The sequence below is a fragment of the Cardiocondyla obscurior genome, unplaced genomic scaffold (assembly GCF_019399895.1).
Source record: "Cardiocondyla obscurior isolate alpha-2009 unplaced genomic scaffold, Cobs3.1 scaffold45_0_294702, whole genome shotgun sequence".
Classification (NCBI taxonomy): domain Eukaryota; kingdom Metazoa; phylum Arthropoda; class Insecta; order Hymenoptera; family Formicidae; genus Cardiocondyla; species Cardiocondyla obscurior.
The window spans coordinates 233,685-256,247 of NW_027228795.1; the positions used below are offsets into that span (position 1 = coordinate 233,685).

Sequence of the window (22,563 nt, forward strand, 5' to 3'; positions counted from 1 at the left end):
GAAAGTCTTTTTTGGGGGAGTCTTGATTTTGCTTAAATATAATTTTCTAGTTTCTTTAGGTTCTTGGCGCAATTATTTGATCTCATTATTTTTATAGAGAGTATTTGATATTAATGTACACATTTTATGTTCTATTTTGGAGGAGTCTTTTTTTTGTAGTCTTTTTGTAGGAGTTTTTTTGAAAATTATTTTTTTGGAGAAGTCTTTTTTTGAGAGGAGTTTTGGTTTTCGGAGTTTTTGGGGGGGTTCTTTTTTTGGGAAATCTTTGTTTGAGAAAATCTTGATTTTGAAGGTCTTTTTTTGGAAGAGTCTTAATTTTACTTAAAAAGTTTGTCGAGAATGCTTTTCGCGCGCTAAGAAATAACACGATCCGATTGGCTGTATGTTCGACTGTTCGTCGTGTCCTTTGGCTGCTTGTATAACTGCATATTGGTCGCGATAAGTGCATCTGTAATTCTTTGGTGTTCTCATTGGTTGTTTCTTTCTGTTGACCAGTTTTGGAATACTTGTTACTAAGATTAATTATTTTCTGTGATATGTGGCGGATCCCTCCGACGCTACACGTCGGATGACGCCACCTCACACGTTACCGGCCGTGCGAAGGAGGAAGCAAACTCTAATACCGCGACCCTTCTTCTAAATAATTATTTACTCCGTGATCGGACTTTGAAATGGACTTTGTCTCGGGACTTTTCTCAACGAACTTCCGGGACTATCCCGATTTACTTTTCAGAGACAATAGCTCTGAAGGCTCGTTGCATCAGCCGAGCCCTCAGAGTCCCTCCGAATCTCATAGCGAGCACATCGCTCAGTTGTCGTCTTCTACGACACTTTACCTTGTATAATTCATTCGTATCACCGCGCTCCAGTTTGTGCATCAAGTGCATGTGTGCTAATCACTCTGCGTTCTCAAGCCTGGCCAGGCTCTATTGCGTACACAAATTGCGAGCAGCGAAACGCGAATTGCGAACCGCAAGCTGTGAACTGCGAGTTCTTTGCGCTTGCTGCCGACAACATTCTTCCGCCGTTGCGGAATACAGATAAGTCAGACGCGGTCTATACTGATCCGCTTTTGTTTCCTCAATGAGAGGACTGCTTCTCTTTATAATTTGCGCTTTACTTTTTATCGTTTTTGTCATTGCTTGTTATTTTCTTTACTTGTTTATTAAATATATCTGATCTTATTTTGTAAACTTGTCAAGTGTCTGTCTTTATGTCTTAAACTGTGACCCCCTTATTCTGCGCGACTTGTAGCGCCGGCTGGACACCGTCAACGTCCACATTGGTGACCCCGACGTGATTTTAAACGTCACTTTTCTGCACTCCTTGATTTTGATCCCTCTGATCTGGCGATCACAATCAGGGTACGCAGCTTTGCAAAAGAAAGAAGTTTGGCATTACTTGGCCAATACATTGACATAAAGGCAATCACTCCTTATATTTTTTGTGTGTTTTTATCAATTTAGCGAACTCCGGACTTGGTGTCGAGACATCCTTCGAGTCCGATACTTTCATTAAGATTTTTTTTTTTGGCATTTGTTACAAGGGACCTCTCTTTGTTTTTACCTTGATTAATTACAAATTCATTACCGCCCTGGGATTTAAATAAAGTGCCTAATTGTGCAAATCCTTATTTTCGGATTATTGTCTGATTTTTGATTTTGATTTTTGTTTTATTTTACTTTTATTACTATTCTCTGGGTCCCTTTTGTGAGTTTGCTATTATATTATATATCCGGTGACTTTTGGTACGGCGTTATCACTTCCTGTGACTTGACGCACGGTTCCTTTGTCTTCTTAACTTTTGTCTTGTTGCGTCAGCCTTCGCTGACTCAGGCCGTTACAGATACGGGTTCGGTTCCGTCGCGCCAGATAATTGATACTGTCGATAGCTCGACAGTGAGTCGGAAACCTAAGAAGAAAAAGAGGATGTCCAATCCGCCGGTATTGACTCCTCAAGTTTCGCCAAGTAGCACTAACGAACAAAACAAGTCACAGGAAAATACCGCCACGCCATTACCTACCAAGAATATGGCGATGCAATCGGTGTCCGGTAGCCACGTGGCTGCTGCCGATGAATCAACCGATGCTATTAAAAACTGTAAACTGCCACCTTTCTGGAAGGAGAACCCGGAGCTTTGGTTTTTCCAGGTTGAATCTGCCTTCCAGATCAACCGCGTCACAAATGACGACTTTAAATACCACATGGTGGTATCTAAACTAGACTCCGACTCCCTTCAGGAAGTGGCAGATATTATCAAGTCACCGCCGCGAGAACGCAAATATGCGGGCCTTAAAAAGGCAATCCTTGACCGATTCATGGATTCAGCTGACCGTCAAATGAGAAAGCTGCTCACCCAACTAGAGCTTGGTGATCGAAAACCATCGCAATTACTCCGTCGCATGCGATCTCTCGCGGACAATCGCGCTTCGGAAGATGTCCTTCGCGTAAAATGGATGGACCTGCTGCCTTCCAGTGCGCAGCGTCTTTTACGGTTTTTCAAGACATCCTCGCTGGATGAGCTTGCGGCCGCGGCAGACGAGCTCCTAGAGGACAATACGAATCCCACGGTTTTAGCCGTATCCTCCAATAAAGTCCAGACAGAAACTAATCCTGTCCTTCCTGCCTGCTCCGTGGATCCTTCAATCCAAGCCACACTTTTGGCTCTGCAGACGTCCGTGTCACAGCTCATCGGACTCAATCGCGACCTTCTCAATCAAATGAAGGCGTTAACCACTTTCAATCGCGACCGTCGAACCCGCGAGCGATCACAATCTCAATCTCGGTCACGACCGCGCTTCCGCGAGGCCCCCTCTGATATTTGCCGCTATCATCAGCGATGGGGACCCATGGCTTTACGTTGCATTCAGCCATGCAAATTTGTACAAAAGGCTTCCCCCTCAACCGCGTCGGGAAACTAGATGCGCCAACGCACGTTCAGGCGGCTACCGTTGGCCTTCCCAACTCGGAAAAACGCCTAATCGTTTTTGATCGAGCTTCGGGAATTGAGTTTTTAATTGACTCCGGCTCTTCCATCTCGTTAATACCACGCGGCGAGATGAATATCAAACCAAATCCCAAACTCACGCTCTTTGCGGCTAACTCAACGCGCATAAAGACCTACGGTCAACAAGGTCTCACCGTCAATCTTTCTCTCAGACGGGATTTTAGATGGAACTTCATTATTGCTGATATCACCACAGCTATTTTGGGAGCAGACTTCCTCGCGCGTTATGGTCTTCTTATAGACCTTAAGAATAAGAAACTCGTCGATTCTAAGACAAGCGTGTCTGCCATTGGCTTTTGTAAAACGGTGCGAGATTATAATATCTCACACGTTGAGAAACGCCCTATTCCGGAGGGACCTTTCAGGGACAACTACGACAAGCTACTCCAGGAATATGCGGACATCGCTTCATCAACTACATTGACTTTCACGGACAACCCGATTGCTGTTCGCCACCACATTATTACTCAAGGACCTCCGACTTACGAGCGACCTCGTCGGCTCATCGGTGATCGGCTCAACGCAGCAAGGAATGAATTCAACAATCTGCTGGATAAAGGCGTCATTCGTCCATCATCAAGTCAATGGGCCAGCCCACTTCACCTTGTCTCCAAGCCCCTGGGTGGTTGGAGAGTCACGGGTGATTACAGACGCCTAAACGCCCAAACAATTCCGGACCGTTACCCGCTGCCTATCATCGAGGATCTATTGCAAGACTGTGAAGGAAACAGAGTCTTCAGCACAATAGACCTACAAAAGGCATACTACCAAGTGCCGGTAGCAGCAGAAGACATCGAGAAGACAGCCGTCACAACTCCCTTCGGCCTTTTCGAGTTTCTTGGCATGCCCATGGGACTTCGCAACGCCTCTCAGACTTTCCAGAGGGTTATGAACAACCTTCTGCGAGAACTACCATTCGTCAGGAGCTACTTGGATGACCTGCTCGTGCTCTCCTCCTCACATGAAGAACATCTCAAACACTTGAAACAGCTGTTCCAGTTACTCCGAGAAAACAATTTATCCATCAACCTGGAGAAGTGCTGCTTCGGAGAAGCATCTGTAAATTTCCTGGGATTCACGATCTCCGAGCAAGGATACGAACCTCCACAACGCAAGGTTCAGGCTATTCGTGAATTTCCTAAACCACAGACTTTCACTCAACTGCGGCGATTCCTCGGAATGCTCAACTATTACAGGAGATGCATTCCTCACGCGGCTTCTACACAAGCTCCATTGCACGATCTCCTTAAGAACGTTCCGAGGAAAAGCAAGAAAGACATCGTTTGGACTCCAGAAACCGATCAAGCCTTTGAAGACTGCAAGGATGCCATAGTCCATGCTTGCAAGCCTTCCTTTCTCGACAACACGGCACCTCTGACTCTTACAACGGATGCTTCGGACACAGCAATCGGTGCCTCACTCGAACAAGAAATCAACGGTGTTTCCAAACCCATCGGATTTTTCTCTCGCAAACTGAGCGACACGGAGAAAAGATACAGCACCTACGACAGAGAGTTACTGGCAATCTTCGCCTCCATCAAGTTCTTTCAACGATTCTTGGAAGGTCGCAGCTTCACCATCAGGACAGACCACAAACCATTGGTTTACGCTGATCAACAGCGCTCGGACAAAGCCTCACCACGACAAGCACGCCAACTCGATTATATCCTGCAATTTAATGCGCACATAGTGCATCTTAAGGGACAGGATAACAGTGTGGCAGATTCTCTCTCACGAACGTGCACCATCGACATGCCAACTCAGCTTGACACTCGCACGATTCACGAGGCTCAATCAAGAGACAACCAGCTTCAAGAAGTTCTCCTCAACTCTTCGCTCAACCTTCAGAATCTCTTCATCGATGGATTCAACATCTTCTGCAACACCTCCGACGGACTAGTACGACCATATCTTCCGCAGGATCTTCGACGCACCGCATTTGATGTCATACACGGTTTATCTCATCCCAGCAACAGAACAACTCTGAAAACCATCAAGTCAAAATTCTGCTGGCCTAACATCAATTCAGACATTGCTCTTTGGACACGGACCTGTGAATCGTGCCAACGTGCCAAAGTCTCCAAACATAACCGTACGGCTCTCGACAAATTTACGTGCCCTGACAACCGCTTCGAGCACATACATTTGGACATCATCAAAATGCCGCTTTGTCAAGATTACCAATATTGCTTGACCATCATCGATCGCTTCACCAGATGGCCTGTCGTCGTTCCTTTGAAAAACATCTCTGCCCGCACAGTCGCCGACGCTTTCTTCAATTCATGGATTTGTGTTTACGGAACACCTCTCACAATTACTTCGGATCAAGGAAGTCAATTTGAATCTGCTCTTTTCTCCTGTCTGGCCTCATCCATGGGAGCTCATCGGATTCATACAACGCCATATCATCCACAGGCTAACGGAATTGTTGAACGCCTTCATCGCACACTCAAGACAGCTTTAATGTGCGACCCACACACACCATGGCCTACGCTGCTTCCTTCAGTGTTACTCGGACTCAGAACTGCACATAAGGAGGACCTGGACGCCTCCCCTGCAGAGATGCTTTATGGAACCACACTTCGCTTACCAGGAGAATTCTTGTGACACTCCTCACAAGCAAATCCTACCGAGTTCTTAACTAACTACCAACGCTTGATTCAAACAATTAAGCCAGTACCAACATCCCATCACTCGACAGCCAAGCCATTCCAGTATCCTGAGCTTTCAACGTGCACCCACGTCTTCAAGCGAGTGGACACAATTAGAAGACCTCTTCAACCACCATATACGGGACCTCACAAGATCATCAAGCGACTCAACAACAAAACATACGTCATCAAAATTGATGGACTGGAGAAAGTCGTTTCTACAGATTCTTTGAAACCAGCTTTCATAGAATCTCATGTCAATGACCAAACAACGGCATCCCGGACTCACACCAGCTCTTCTGAAGATCTTGTCTTCTCAACACCTGAAGACCCTAAACCATCATCTTCAAGACCACGAAGAGTATCGTTCCCTTCTCTGGATGATCAGGAAACTGGAGGGGGAGTGGTTGTGGCGGATCCCTCCGACGCTACACGTCGGATGACGCCACCTCACACGTTACCGGCCGTGCGAAGGAGGAAGCAAACTCTAATACCGCGACCCTTCTTCTAAATAATTATTTACTCCGTGATCGGACTTTGAAATGGACTTTGTCTCGGGACTTTCCTCAACGAACTTCCGGGACTATCCCGATTTACTTTTCAGAGACAATAGCTCTGAAGGCTCGTTGCATCAGCCGAGCCCTCAGAGTCCCTCCGAATCTCATAGCGAGCACATCGCTCAGTTGTCGTCTTCTACGACACTTTACCTTGTATAATTCATTCGTATCACCGCGCTCCAGTTTGTGCATCAAGTGCATGTGTGCTAATCACTCTGCGTTCTCAAGCCTGGCCAGGCTCTATTGCGTACACAAATTGCGAGCAGCGAAACGCGAATTGCGAACCGCAAGCTGTGAACTGCGAGTTCTTTGCGCTTGCTGCCGACAACATTCTTCCGCCGTTGCGGAATACAGATAAGTCAGACGCGGTCTATACTGATCCGCTTTTGTTTCCTCAATGAGAGGACTGCTTCTCTTTATAATTTGCGCTTTACTTTTTATCGTTTTTGTCATTGCTTGTTAATTTCTTTACTTGTTTATTAAATATATCTGATCTTATTTTGTAAACTTGTCAAGTGTCTGTCTTTATGTCTTAAACTGTGACCCCCTTATTCTGCGCGACTTGTAGCGCCGGCTGGACACCGTCAACGTCCACAGATATACCCTTCTTCTAAATGACGCGATCAATTTAATTAATATGCCAAAGTTTGTTTTGTGTAAGTTAACTACACGTGGTAGAAATTTATTATGCACAACGTACCTTCTCATTCGAGATATGATACTAGAAATTTTCTGAAATAAAATATCAGTTTTTAAGTACATTGCGGAAAATATTACGTTAAAAATAATTTTTTTGAAAATAAAGCAAAGTTATCGAAAGTTTGCCAATAATACATAATCATTTTTATTCGAGCAGAATGCGGTTATACATATAAGCAGAAACATTCGAGAATGCGAAAAATTGTCTTCAATGTCAATGCGTAAAATAGAAAAAATTAAAATCACAATAAAATAAGATTTAATGCAACGTAAAAACAGCAATAAGTCATAGATGTGGTAGTAACGAATGTAATAATTATTTTTGGTAAAACAAGAAAATGTACAAAGAAAAACTTTATTACATTTACAAGATCGTTATTGAATTAGAAGTACATAATAATGTTAAGAAAAGTGCGAAATATTTTAATATTTTATTCTTTAATGTTATATTCGAAGACTAATCTTACTTAGATTATTCGTTTTTGATTTATTGCGTTTCTTGTTCCCGGTTTGTGTTTTTGTATGTCGGCGAGTCCATTCCGGTTTTTCTCTGCTAACACTACCGTTTTGTCCATTCACGACAAACGTTTTACTTTCAAAAACCTCCCCACCGTTGGACCTGTAAAGTTGCCTCCTGGTCTTAGTAAGCTGCAACTGACGTCTCCGTTTTCGCTCGTATTCGGATCTCGCCCTCCATGTCTTGCTGACCCTGGAAATAATCCCAAGAGTTTTGCTATCCAACAATGCAAATATCATACCAGCAACTTCGACGGGCAAACGTTTAATCATATCCAGCATATTTTCGATGCCGTCGACGTATGTCATAATCCAGCTGAAAGCTTCCATCGCGTTTGACCTCTCAGAGTGACTGGTCGAGAAAGAATGCCAGAGAGACTCCAGACCTCGTTTGATATAGGTGGTGCGATAGGAATAACCTCCCGTAATTGGTTAAGAAATAACGCGATCCGATTGGCTGTATGTTCGACTGTTCGCCGTGTCCTTTGGCTGCTTGTATAACTGCATATTGGTCGCGATAAGTGCATCTGTAATTCTTTGGTGTTCTCATTGGTTGTTTCTTTCTGTTGACCAGTTTTGGAATACTTGTTACTAAGATTAATTATTTTCTGTGATATACCCTTCTTCTAAATGACGCGATCAATTTAATTAATATGCCAAAGTTTGTTTTGTGTAAGTTAACTACACGTGGTAGAAATTTATTATGCACAACGTACCTTCTCATTCGAGATATGATACTAGAAATTTTCTGAAATAAAATATAAGTTTTTAAGTACATTGCGGAAAATATTACGTTAAAAATAAATTTTTTTGAAAAATAAAGCAAAGTTATCGAAAGTTTGCCAATAATACATAATCATTTTTATTCGAGCAGAATTCTAAAGCGGTTATACATATAAGCAGAAACATGCGAGAATGCGAAAAATTGTCTTCAATGTCAATGCGTAAAATAGAAAAAATTAAAATCACAATAAAAATAAGATTTAATGCAACGTAAAAACAGCAATAAGTCATAGATGTGGTAGTAACGAATGTAATAATTATTTTTGGTAAAACAAGAAAATGTACAAAGAAAAACTTTATTACATTTACAAGATCGTTATTGAATTAGAAGTACATAATAATGTTAAGAAAAGTGCGAAATATTTTAATATTTTATTCTTTAATGTTATATTCGAAGACTAATCTTACTTAGATTATTCGTTTTTGATTTATTGCGTTTCTTGTTCCCGGTTTGTGTTTTTGTATGTCGGCGAGTCCATTCCGGTTTTTCTCTGCTAACACTACCGTTTTGTCCATTCACGACAAACGTTTTACTTTCAAAACCCTCACCACCGTTGGACCTGTAAAGTTGCCTCCTGGTCTTAGTAAGCTGCAACTGACGTCTCCGTTTTCGCTCGTATTCGGATCTCGCCCTCCATGTCTTGCTGACCCTGGAAATAATCCCAAGAGTTTTGCTATCCAACAATGCAAATATCATACCAGCAACTTCGACGGGCAAACGTTTAATCATATCCAGCATATTTTCGATGCCGTCGACGTATGTCATAATCCAGCTGAAAGCTTCCATCGCGTTTGACCTCTCAGAGTGACTGGTCGAGAAAGAATGCCAGAGAGACTCCAGACCTCGTTTGATATAGGTGGTGCGATAGGAATAACCTCCCGTAATTGGTTAAGAAATAACGCGATCCGATTGGCTGTATGTTCGACTGTTCGCCGTGTCCTTTGGCTGCTTGTATAACTGCATATTGGTCGCGATAAGTGCATCTGTAATTCTTTGGTGTTCTCATTGGTTGTTTCTTTCTGTTGACCAGTTTTGGAATACTTGTTACTAAGATTAATTATTTTCTGTGATATACCCTTCTTCTAAATGACGCGATCAATTTAATTAATATGCCAAAGTTTGTTTTGTGTAAGTTAACTACACGTGGTAGAAATTTATTATGCACAACGTACCTTCTCATTCGAGATATGATACTAGAAATTTTCTGAAATAAAATATAAGTTTTTAAGTACATTGCGGAAAATATTACGTTAAAAATAATTTTTTTTAAAAATAAAGCAAAGTTATCGAAAGTTTGCCAATAATACATAATCATTTTTATTCGAGCAGAATTCTAAAGCGGTTATACATATAAGCAGAAACATTCGAGAATGCGAAAAATTGTCTTCAATGTCAATGCGTAAAATAGAAAAAATTAAAATCACAATAAAAATAAGATTTAATGCAACGTAAAAAACAGCAATAAGTCATAGATGTGGTAGTAACGAATGTAATAATTATTTTTGGTAAAACAAGAAAATGTACAAAGAAAAACTTTATTACATTTACAAGATCGTTATTGAATTAGAAGTACATAATAATGTTAAGAAAAGTGCGAAATATTTTAATATTTTATTCTTTAATGTTATATTCGAAGACTAATCTTACTTAGATTATTCGTTTTTGATTTATTGCGTTTCTTGTTCCCGGTTTGTGTTTTTGTATGTCGGCGAGTCCATTCCGGTTTTTCTCTGCTAACACTACCGTTTTGTCCATTCACGACAAACGTTTTACTTTCAAAACCCTCACCACCGTTGGACCTGTAAAGTTGCCTCCTGGTCTTAGTAAGCTGCAACTGACGTCTCCGTTTTCGCTCGTATTCGGATCTCGCCCTCCATGTCTTGCTGACCCTGGAAATAATCCCAAGAGTTTTGCTATCCAACAATGCAAATATCATACCAGCAACTTCGACGGGCAAACGTTTAATCATATCCAGCATATTTTCGATGCCGTCGACGTATGTCATAATCCAGCTGAAAGCTTCCATCGCGTTTGACCTCTCAGAGTGACTGGTCGAGAAAGAATGCCAGAGAGACTCCAGACCTCGTTTGATATAGGTGGTGCGATAGGAATAACCTCCCGTAATTGGTTAAGAAATAACGCGATCCGATTGGCTGTATGTTCGACTGTTCGCCGTGTCCTTTGGCTGCTTGTATAACTGCATATTGGTCGCGATAAGTGCATCTGTAATTCTTTGGTGTTCTCATTGGTTGTTTCTTTCTGTTGACCAGTTTTGGAATACTTGTTACTAAGATTAATTATTTTCTGTGATATACCCTTCTTCTAAATGACGCGATCAATTTAATTAATATGCCAAAGTTTGTTTTGTGTAAGTTAACTACACGTGGTAGAAATTTATTATGCACAACGTACCTTCTCATTCGAGATATGATACTAGAAATTTTCTGAAATAAAATATAAGTTTTTAAGTACATTGCGGAAAATATTACGTTAAAAATAATTTTTTTTAAAAATAAAGCAAAGTTATCGAAAGTTTGCCAATAATACATAATCATTTTTATTCGAGCAGAATTCTAAAGCGGTTATACATATAAGCAGAAACATTCGAGAATGCGAAAAATTGTCTTCAATGTCAATGCGTAAAATAGAAAAAATTAAAATCACAATAAAAATAAGATTTAATGCAACGTAAAAAACAGCAATAAGTCATAGATGTGGTAGTAACGAATGTAATAATTATTTTTGGTAAAACAAGAAAATGTACAAAGAAAAACTTTATTACATTTACAAGATCGTTATTGAATTAGAAGTACATAATAATGTTAAGAAAAGTGCGAAATATTTTAATATTTTATTCTTTAATGTTATATTCGAAGACTAATCTTACTTAGATTATTCGTTTTTGATTTATTGCGTTTCTTGTTCCCGGTTTGTGTTTTTGTATGTCGGCGAGTCCATTCCGGTTTTTCTCTGCTAACACTACCGTTTTGTCCATTCACGACAAACGTTTTACTTTCAAAACCCTCACCACCGTTGGACCTGTAAAGTTGCCTCCTGGTCTTAGTAAGCTGCAACTGACGTCTCCGTTTTCGCTCGTATTCGGATCTCGCCCTCCATGTCTTGCTGACCCTGGAAATAATCCCAAGAGTTTTGCTATCCAACAATGCAAATATCATACCAGCAACTTCGACGGGCAAACGTTTAATCATATCCAGCATATTTTCGATGCCGTCGACGTATGTCATAATCCAGCTGAAAGCTTCCATCGCGTTTGACCTCTCAGAGTGACTGGTCGAGAAAGAATGCCAGAGAGACTCCAGACCTCGTTTGATATAGGTGGTGCGATAGGAATAACCTCCCGTAATTGGTTAAGAAATAACGCGATCCGATTGGCTGTATGTTCGACTGTTCGCCGTGTCCTTTGGCTGCTTGTATAACTGCATATTGGTCGCGATAAGTGCATCTGTAATTCTTTGGTGTTCTCATTGGTTGTTTCTTTCTGTTGACCAGTTTTGGAATACTTGTTACTAAGATTAATTATTTTCTGTGATATACCCTTCTTCTAAATGACGCGATCAATTTAATTAATATGCCAAAGTTTGTTTTGTGTAAGTTAACTACACGTGGTAGAAATTTATTATGCACAACGTACCTTCTCATTCGAGATATGATACTAGAAATTTTCTGAAATAAAATATAAGTTTTTAAGTACATTGCGGAAAATATTACGTTAAAAATAATTTTTTTTGAAAAATAAAGCAAAGTTATCGAAAGTTTGCCAATAATACATAATCATTTTTATTCGAGCAGAATTCTAAAGCGGTTATACATATAAGCAGAAACATTCGAGAATGCGAAAAATTGTCTTCAATGTCAATGCGTAAAATAGAAAAAATTAAAATCACAATAAAAATAAGATTTAATGCAACGTAAAAAACAGCAATAAGTCATAGATGTGGTAGTAACGAATGTAATAATTATTTTTGGTAAAACAAGAAAATGTACAAAGAAAAACTTTATTACATTTACAAGATCGTTATTGAATTAGAAGTACATAATAATGTTAAGAAAAGTGCGAAATATTTTAATATTTTATTCTTTAATGTTATATTCGAAGACTAATCTTACTTAGATTATTCGTTTTTGATTTATTGCGTTTCTTGTTCCCGGTTTGTGTTTTTGTATGTCGGCGAGTCCATTCCGGTTTTTCTATGCTAACACTACCGTTTTGTCCATTCACGACAAACGTTTTACTTTCAAAAACCTCACCACCGTTGGACCTGTAAAGTTGCCTCCTGGTCTTAGTAAGCTGCAACTGACGTCTCCGTTTTCGCTCGTATTCGGATCTCGCCCTCCATGTCTTGCTGACCCTGGAAATAATCCCAAGAGTTTTGCTATCCAACAATGCAAATATCATACCAGCAACTTCGACGGGCAAACGTTTAATCATATCCAGCATATTTTCGATGCCGTCGACGTATGTCATAATCCAGCTGAAAGCTTCCATCGCGTTTGACCTCTCAGAGTGACTGGTCGAGAAAGAATGCCAGAGAGACTCCAGACCTCGTTTGATATAGGTGGTGCGATAGGAATAACCTCCCGTAATTGGTTAAGAAATAACGCGATCCGATTGGCTGTATGTTCGACTGTTCGCCGTGTCCTTTGGCTGCTTGTATAACTGCATATTGGTCGCGATAAGTGCATCTGTAATTCTTTGGTGTTCTCATTGGTTGTTTCTTTCTGTTGACCAGTTTTGGAATACTTGTTACTAAGATTAATTATTTTCTGTGATATACCCTTCTTCTAAATGACGCGATCAATTTAATTAATATGCCAAAGTTTGTTTTGTGTAAGTTAACTACACGTGGTAGAAATTTATTATGCACAACGTACCTTCTCATTCGAGATATGATACTAGAAATTTTCTGAAATAAAATATAAGTTTTTAAGTACATTGCGGAAAATATTACGTTAAAAATAATTTTTTTTGAAAAATAAAGCAAAGTTATCGAAAGTTTGCCAATAATACATAATCATTTTTATTCGAGCAGAATTCTAAAGCGGTTATACATATAAGCAGAAACATTCGAGAATGCGAAAAATTGTCTTCAATGTCAATGCGTAAAATAGAAAAAATTAAAATCACAATAAAAATAAGATTTAATGCAACGTAAAAAACAGCAATAAGTCATAGATGTGGTAGTAACGAATGTAATAATTATTTTTGGTAAAACAAGAAAATGTACAAAGAAAAACTTTATTACATTTACAAGATCGTTATTGAATTAGAAGTACATAATAATGTTAAGAAAAGTGCGAAATATTTTAATATTTTATTCTTTAATGTTATATTCGAAGACTAATCTTACTTAGATTATTCGTTTTTGATTTATTGCGTTTCTTGTTCCCGGTTTGTGTTTTTGTATGTCGGCGAGTCCATTCCGGTTTTTCTCTGCTAACACTACCGTTTTGTCCATTCACGACAAACGTTTTACTTTCAAAAACCTCACCACCGTTGGACCTGTAAAGTTGCCTCCTGGTCTTAGTAAGCTGCAACTGACGTCTCCGTTTTCGCTCGTATTCGGATCTCGCCCTCCATGTCTTGCTGACCCTGGAAATAATCCCAAGAGTTTTGCTATCCAACAATGCAAATATCATACCAGCAACTTCGACGGGCAAACGTTTAATCATATCCAGCATATTTTCGATGCCGTCGACGTATGTCATAATCCAGCTGAAAGCTTCCATCGCGTTTGACCTCTCAGAGTGACTGGTCGAGAAAGAATGCCAGAGAGACTCCAGACCTCGTTTGATATAGGTGGTGCGATAGGAATAACCTCCCGTAATTGGTTAAGAAATAACGCGATCCGATTGGCTGTATGTTCGACTGTTCGCCGTGTCCTTTGGCTGCTTGTATAACTGCATATTGGTCGCGATAAGTGCATCTGTAATTCTTTGGTGTTCTCATTGGTTGTTTCTTTCTGTTGACCAGTTTTGGAATACTTGTTACTAAGATTAATTATTTTCTGTGATATACCCTTCTTCTAAATGACGCGATCAATTTAATTAATATGCCAAAGTTTGTTTTGTGTAAGTTAACTACACGTGGTAGAAATTTATTATGCACAACGTACCTTCTCATTCGAGATATGATACTAGAAATTTTCTGAAATAAAATATAAGTTTTTAAGTACATTGCGGAAAATATTACGTTAAAAATAATTTTTTTTGAAAAATAAAGCAAAGTTATCGAAAGTTTGCCAATAATACATAATCATTTTTATTCGAGCAGAATTCTAAAGCGGTTATACATATAAGCAGAAACATTCGAGAATGCGAAAAATTGTCTTCAATGTCAATGCGTAAAATAGAAAAAATTAAAATCACAATAAAAATAAGATTTAATGCAACGTAAAAAACAGCAATAAGTCATAGATGTGGTAGTAACGAATGTAATAATTATTTTTGGTAAAACAAGAAAATGTACAAAGAAAAACTTTATTACATTTACAAGATCGTTATTGAATTAGAAGTACATAATAATGTTAAGAAAAGTGCGAAATATTTTAATATTTTATTCTTTAATGTTATATTCGAAGACTAATCTTACTTAGATTATTCGTTTTTGATTTATTGCGTTTCTTGTTCCCGGTTTGTGTTTTTGTATGTCGGCGAGTCCATTCCGGTTTTTCTCTGCTAACACTACCGTTTTGTCCATTCACGACAAACGTTTTACTTTCAAAAACCTCACCACCGTTGGACCTGTAAAGTTGCCTCCTGGTCTTAGTAAGCTGCAACTGACGTCTCCGTTTTCGCTCGTATTCGGATCTCGCCCTCCATGTCTTGCTGACCCTGGAAATAATCCCAAGAGTTTTGCTATCCAACAATGCAAATATCATACCAGCAACTTCGACGGGCAAACGTTTAATCATATCCAGCATATTTTCGATGCCGTCGACGTATGTCATAATCCAGCTGAAAGCTTCCATCGCGTTTGACCTCTCAGAGTGACTGGTCGAGAAAGAATGCCAGAGAGACTCCAGACCTCGTTTGATATAGGTGGTGCGATAGGAATAACCTCCCGTAATTGGTTAAGAAATAACGCGATCCGATTGGCTGTATGTTCGACTGTTCGCCGTGTCCTTTGGCTGCTTGTATAACTGCATATTGGTCGCGATAAGTGCATCTGTAATTCTTTGGTGTTCTCATTGGTTGTTTCTTTCTGTTGACCAGTTTTGGAATACTTGTTACTAAGATTAATTATTTTCTGTGATATACCCTTCTTCTAAATGACGCGATCAATTTAATTAATATGCCAAAGTTTGTTTTGTGTAAGTTAACTACACGTGGTAGAAATTTATTATGCACAACGTACCTTCTCATTCGAGATATGATACTAGAAATTTTCTGAAATAAAATATAAGTTTTTAAGTACATTGCGGAAAATATTACGTTAAAAATAATTTTTTTTAAAAATAAAGCAAAGTTATCGAAAGTTTGCCAATAATACATAATCATTTTTATTCGAGCAGAATTCTAAAGCGGTTATACATATAAGCAGAAACATTCGAGAATGCGAAAAATTGTCTTCAATGTCAATGCGTAAAATAGAAAAAATTAAAATCACAATAAAAATAAGATTTAATGCAACGTAAAAACAGCAATAAGTCATAGATGTGGTAGTAACGAATGTAATAATTATTTTTGGTAAAACAAGAAAATGTACAAAGAAAAACTTTATTACATTTACAAGATCGTTATTGAATTAGAAGTACATAATAATGTTAAGAAAAGTGCGAAATATTTTAATATTTTATTCTTTAATGTTATATTCGAAGACTAATCTTACTTAGATTATTCGTTTTTGATTTATTGCGTTTCTTGTTCCCGGTTTGTGTTTTTGTATGTCGGCGAGTCCATTCCGGTTTTTCTCTGCTAACACTACCGTTTTGTCCATTCACGACAAACGTTTTACTTTCAAAACCCTCACCACCGTTGGACCTGTAAAGTTGCCTCCTGGTCTTAGTAAGCTGCAACTGACGTCTCCGTTTTCGCTCGTATTCGGATCTCGCCCTCCATGTCTTGCTGACCCTGGAAATAATCCCAAGAGTTTTGCTATCCAACAATGCAAATATCATACCAGCAACTTCGACGGGCAAACGTTTAATCATATCCAGCATATTTTCGATGCCGTCGACGTATGTCATAATCCAGCTGAAAGCTTCCATCGCGTTTGACCTCTCAGAGTGACTGGTCGAGAAAGAATGCCAGAGAGACTCCAGACCTCGTTTGATATAGGTGGTGCGATAGGAATAACCTCCCGTAATTGGTTAAGAAATAACGCGATCCGATTGGCTGTATGTTCGACTGTTCGCCGTGTCCTTTGGCTGCTTGTATAACTGCATATTGGTCGCGATAAGTGCATCTGTAATTCTTTGGTGTTCTCATTGGTTGTTTCTTTCTGTTGACCAGTTTTGGAATACTTGTTACTAAGATTAATTATTTTCTGTGATATACCCTTCTTCTAAATGACGCGATCAATTTAATTAATATGCCAAAGTTTGTTTTGTGTAAGTTAACTACACGTGGTAGAAATTTATTATGCACAACGTACCTTCTCATTCGAGATATGATACTAGAAATTTTCTGAAATAAAATATAAGTTTTTAAGTACATTGCGGAAAATATTACGTTAAAAATAATTTTTTTTGAAAAATAAAGCAAAGTTATCGAAAGTTTGCCAATAATACATAATCATTTTTATTCGAGCAGAATTCTAAAGCGGTTATACATATAAGCAGAAACATTCGAGAATGCGAAAAATTGTCTTCAATGTCAATGCGTAAAATAGAAAAAATTAAAATCACAATAAAAATAAGATTTAATGCAACGTAAAAACAGCAATAAGTCATAGATGTGGTAGTAACGAATGTAATAATTATTTTTGGTAAAACAAGAAAATGTACAAAGAAAAACTTTATTACATTTACAAGATCGTTATTGAATTAGAAGTACATAATAATGTTAAGAAAAGTGCGAAATATTTTAATATTTTATTCTTTAATGTTATATTCGAAGACTAATCTTACTTAGATTATTCGTTTTTGATTTATTGCGTTTCTTGTTCCCGGTTTGTGTTTTTGTATGTCGGCGAGTCCATTCCGGTTTTTCTCTGCTAACACTACCGTTTTGTCCATTCACGACAAACGTTTTACTTTCAAAACCCTCACCACCGTTGGACCTGTAAAGTTGCCTCCTGGTCTTAGTAAGCTGCAACTGACGTCTCCGTTTTCGCTCGTATTCGGATCTCGCCCTCCATGTCTTGCTGACCCTGGAAATAATCCCAAGAGTTTTGCTATCCAACAATGCAAATATCATACCAGCAACTTCGACGGGCAAACGTTTAATCATATCCAGCATATTTTCGATGCCGTCGACGTATGTCATAATCCAGCTGAAAGCTTCCATCGCGTTTGACCTCTCAGAGTGACTGGTCGAGAAAGAATGCCAGAGAGACTCCAGACCTCGTTTGATATAGGTGGTGCGATAGGAATAACCTCCCGTAATTGGTTAAGAAATAACGCGATCCGATTGGCTGTATGTTCGACTGTTCGCCGTGTCCTTTGGCTGCTTGTATAACTGCATATTGGTCGCGATAAGTGCATCTGTAATTCTTTGGTGTTCTCATTGGTTGTTTCTTTCTGTTGACCAGTTTTGGAATACTTGTTACTAAGATTAATTATTTTCTGTGATATACCCTTCTTCTAAATGACGCGATCAATTTAATTAATATGCCAAAGTTTGTTTTGTGTAAGTTAACTACACGTGGTAGAAATTTATTATGCACAACGTACCTTCTCATTCGAGATATGATACTAGAAATTTTCTGAAATAAAATATAAGTTTTTAAGTACATTGCGGAAAATATTACGTTAAAAATAATTTTTTTTAAAAATAAAGCAAAGTTATCGAAAGTTTGCCAATAATACATAATCATTTTTATTCGAGCAGAATTCTAAAGCGGTTATACATATAAGCAGAAACATTCGAGAATGCGAAAAATTGTCTTCAATGTCAATGCGTAAAATAGAAAAAATTAAAATCACAATAAAAATAAGATTTAATGCAACGTAAAAACAGCAATAAGTCATAGATGTGGTAGTAACGAATGTAATAATTATTTTTGGTAAAACAAGAAAATGTACAAAGAAAAACTTTATTACATTTACAAGATCGTTATTGAATTAGAAGTACATAATAATGTTAAGAAAAGTGCGAAATATTTTAATATTTTATTCTTTAATGTTATATTCGAAGACTAATCTTACTTAGATTATTCGTTTTTGATTTATTGCGTTTCTTGTTCCCGGTTTGTGTTTTTGTATGTCGGCGAGTCCATTCCGGTTTTTCTCTGCTAACACTACCGTTTTGTCCATTCACGACAAACGTTTTACTTTCAAAAACCTCACCACCGTTGGACCTGTAAAGTTGCCTCCTGGTCTTAGTAAGCTGCAACTGACGTCTCCGTTTTCGCTCGTATTCGGATCTCGCCCTCCATGTCTTGCTGACCCTGGAAATAATCCCAAGAGTTTTGCTATCCAACAATGCAAATATCATACCAGCAACTTCGACGGGCAAACGTTTAATCATATCCAGCATATTTTCGATGCCGTCGACGTATGTCATAATCCAGCTGAAAGCTTCCATCGCGTTTGACCTCTCAGAGTGACTGGTCGAGAAAGAATGCCAGAGAGACTCCAGACCTCGTTTGATATAGGTGGTGCGATAGGAATAACCTCCCGTAATTGGTTAAGAAATAACGCGATCCGATTGGCTGTATGTTCGACTGTTCGCCGTGTCCTTTGGCTGCTTGTATAACTGCATATTGGTCGCGATAAGTGCATCTGTAATTCTTTGGTGTTCTCATTGGTTGTTTCTTTCTGTTGACCAGTTTTGGAATACTTGTTACTAAGATTAATTATTTTCTGTGATATACCCTTCTTCTAAATGACGCGATCAATTTAATTAATATGCCAAAGTTTGTTTTGTGTAAGTTAACTACACGTGGTAGAAATTTATTATGCACAACGTACCTTCTCATTCGAGATATGATACTAGAAATTTTCTGAAATAAAATATAAGTTTTTAAGTACATTGCGGAAAATATTACGTTAAAAATAATTTTTTTTAAAAATAAAGCAAAGTTATCGAAAGTTTGCCAATAATACATAATCATTTTTATTCGAGCAGAATTTAAAGCGGTTATACATATAAGCAGAAACATTCGAGAATGCGAAAAATTGTCTTCAATGTCAATGCGTAAAATAGAAAAAAATTAAAATCACAATAAAAATAAGATTTAATGCAACGTAAAAAACAGCAATAAGTCATAGATGTGGTAGTAACGAATGTAATAATTATTTTTGGTAAAACAAGAAAACGTACAAAGAAAAACTTTATTACATTTACAAGATCGTTACTTTCTTTAATGTGTGCATTTTTTCTTCTTAATTTAGCCGTTACAACTTACGTATATTATAAATTCGTTTCTTTCTTTACTGTGTGCATTTTCTCTTCTTAATTTAGCCCTTACAACTTGCGTATATTATAAATTCGTTACTTTTTTTACTGTGTGTACTTTCTCTTCTTAATTTAGTATTTACAAGTTACATATATTATAATTTTGTTATTTTTTTTACTCTATGTACTTTTTTTTTTATATCCATAATTTTAATTGTTTATTTTACGGCGTTTATTATATTTAATATTTTTTTAGTTTCTTTAATTTTTGTGTTTTTCGTAAATTTATTTTATAAAATTAAAAAATGGCTTGACGCCAAAATGATTATGATGACACAAACCTTTTTATAAGAGAACTATTAAAACCAGAACAATGTTCGATAGAAGAACCTGACATACACGTTGATAACGATATTGACTCGATTCTTATAAGCTGTAGAACAATTGCTCCTTTTAAATGTCGCGTTGGGGCAAGAATAATTGTAATGCCAAACAAAATTTGGAGATGTAAAAACGTAAAATGAACTACATATTACCTAAAGAGACATATATTCTCACGAATGAAAGAACCCTCTGGGATATACAATGACGACACAATTTTGCGAAATAAAGAATTTTTTGAAACAGTCGTGGCTTTTGTCGACAACAATCCTATACATGCAGTATTTCAAGTAGACAACGATAGCGCATTCTTCCGCGAAAGAGTTAACGAAAACAAATTATTTCTTTGCGCGTCTCAAATTTGTATGAAATTATTAGTACAAGCTAGTACAAAAATGACACAAAATTGCAAAACTGTAAAAGCCGGAATTCAAAATGTTAAACACGCAGTAGACAAAACTTACACAGTATTTCAGGAAGATTTTGTGACGTACGCAGCCTGCGTGAGTCGGCAAATATATTTCACCAATTTGAGAGGCGAGTGCGGTTTGGCATTTTTACGATTTTATGTTTGCCTCCACGGTCTAAGATTACAACACCAAATAGCCGATACACTTTATGCACAAAATAATTAATAGATCTCAAAGACATCATTAGACAATATACAAAATTAGGTAACAAAAAATGAACATTTACACACTAGGTTATCTTTTCAACTACGACCACTTTGATGTTCACGCAAGTCCTACATGTAACAGAAACGTGACATACATACAAGCATACTCGTCGGGAGCCAACATGGCTCGCCCTAAATGTAGCGGCACTTTAGCAACATTCGCTTTATTACATAATGTGAGAAACCAATCCAACATAATGAAAACAATGCGGAAAACTTGTTTTTAATATGTTTTAGACTTAACACATTACTGCAAAAATCAAATAATGACCAACTACGCATTGAGAATTGAGGAAGTGGTTACAATAGATCATTTGTCTACTCCAGGCAGTATTGAAGATTATATTAATAACTCAAAAGTATTTAGCGATAACGGAACAACAACCGCTCTTAGAATGTTAGCCAACGCAAATATGTTTCAAAAAATTAATAAAGAATCGTGGAAAAAATATTGTGAAATCCAACTAATTAATGATGTAGAATGTCTCGATTTTTTGTACGAAGATGGTATTTCAAACGAAGCCGGCAGCGAATTAACATGGCGCTCGGCGGAAGAAATTCGCAAAATAATTCGAAGTGAGTTTAAAATATCTTTCTTTGTACACGGCAACAGCCACGTATACAATTTCACCGTATGCAAAAACTTATTTTTACATGAAAAAGAAGCCGCATCGAACGACGGCGGAATAATTCAAGTAAAATCAAACAATGACATAACGGATACATGTGATTATCCGTTATACACAAACATACTACATTCAATGTACAGCAAACCAATAAGACATTTATGGTTAGCAATATGCGCCATTCCACCTGACTACGACAACGATATCGAATTAGAATACAAATGCGTAAAATTTATACTATATTTATACATAACATGGTCAAAGAATATTACAGAAAATAAACACACGGGAGATAACACATTTCCATCGATAGAAGAGTTCCGTGAAACATATGACACAATAGAAACAGCTTTTCAAAAACAATCATTAATACAATATTTATCCGAACAACCAAGAAGCTTAGTAAAACTCATTCATACAAAAAGTAAAATAATGACAGTCGCCGAATTAATAGATCTAATAATGTCTCCAACATCAAATTTTGGTCGCATTTTTATTATGAGTGTAAAAATTAATAATAAAAGATCTTTTGTAAAGACACTTAAATTATTCATAAATAATTACATACAAGTTTTTCCAACGGGAAAACAGACAAATAGACAAACAGAACCGTCATGGTCAGTAGTAAGCAGCAAAACATCAAAACGCAATAATATATCATTAAGACTAATAAGATTAGAAATACGTGATATGATCAGAATTACTAAAAATCGTGGAAAACTGGCTGCCGGAGCAGCAAGAAAAAGATTTCAAAAAAGACAAGCTGCAGCAACAACAAAACCCAATAAACAATATACATGTCCAACACATACGATAAACGTCAATTTTCCGACACCACTTACAGATTAACCTGGTCCGTCGGGAATACAAACAAGACCGCAAACTGTACCGTCATCTGACGAAGATATAAATATTAAAATTTCAAAAAAACGACTAACAATATCAACATCATCAGAAGACGAAGAAATAATAGTACAAGATTTACCAAATAAAAAGAAAAACGTATCAAAAATAGTAACCAATATACAAATAATACCACCCCAAACAAAAATGACATGTTTTCTAACAAAATGGACGAAATTTTAGTAGACAGCTTACTTCAAAAAGCAACATTAACAAATAAAAGAACGTATGCCGACATTAAA

The 22,563-nt window shown here is 37.6% G+C and overlaps 1 protein-coding gene across 1 annotated transcript; it reads left to right on the forward strand.

Annotated features, from left to right (window-relative positions):
* The first annotated feature begins 1,929 nt into the window (after window positions 1-1,929).
* Window positions 1,930-2,922, forward strand: LOC139112749 (uncharacterized). The gene has a single exon (XM_070673812.1). The coding sequence runs from the start codon at window positions 1,930-1,932 to the stop codon at window positions 2,920-2,922; it is 993 nt and encodes a 330-aa protein (XP_070529913.1).
* The last annotated feature ends 19,641 nt before the right edge of the window (window positions 2,923-22,563 follow it).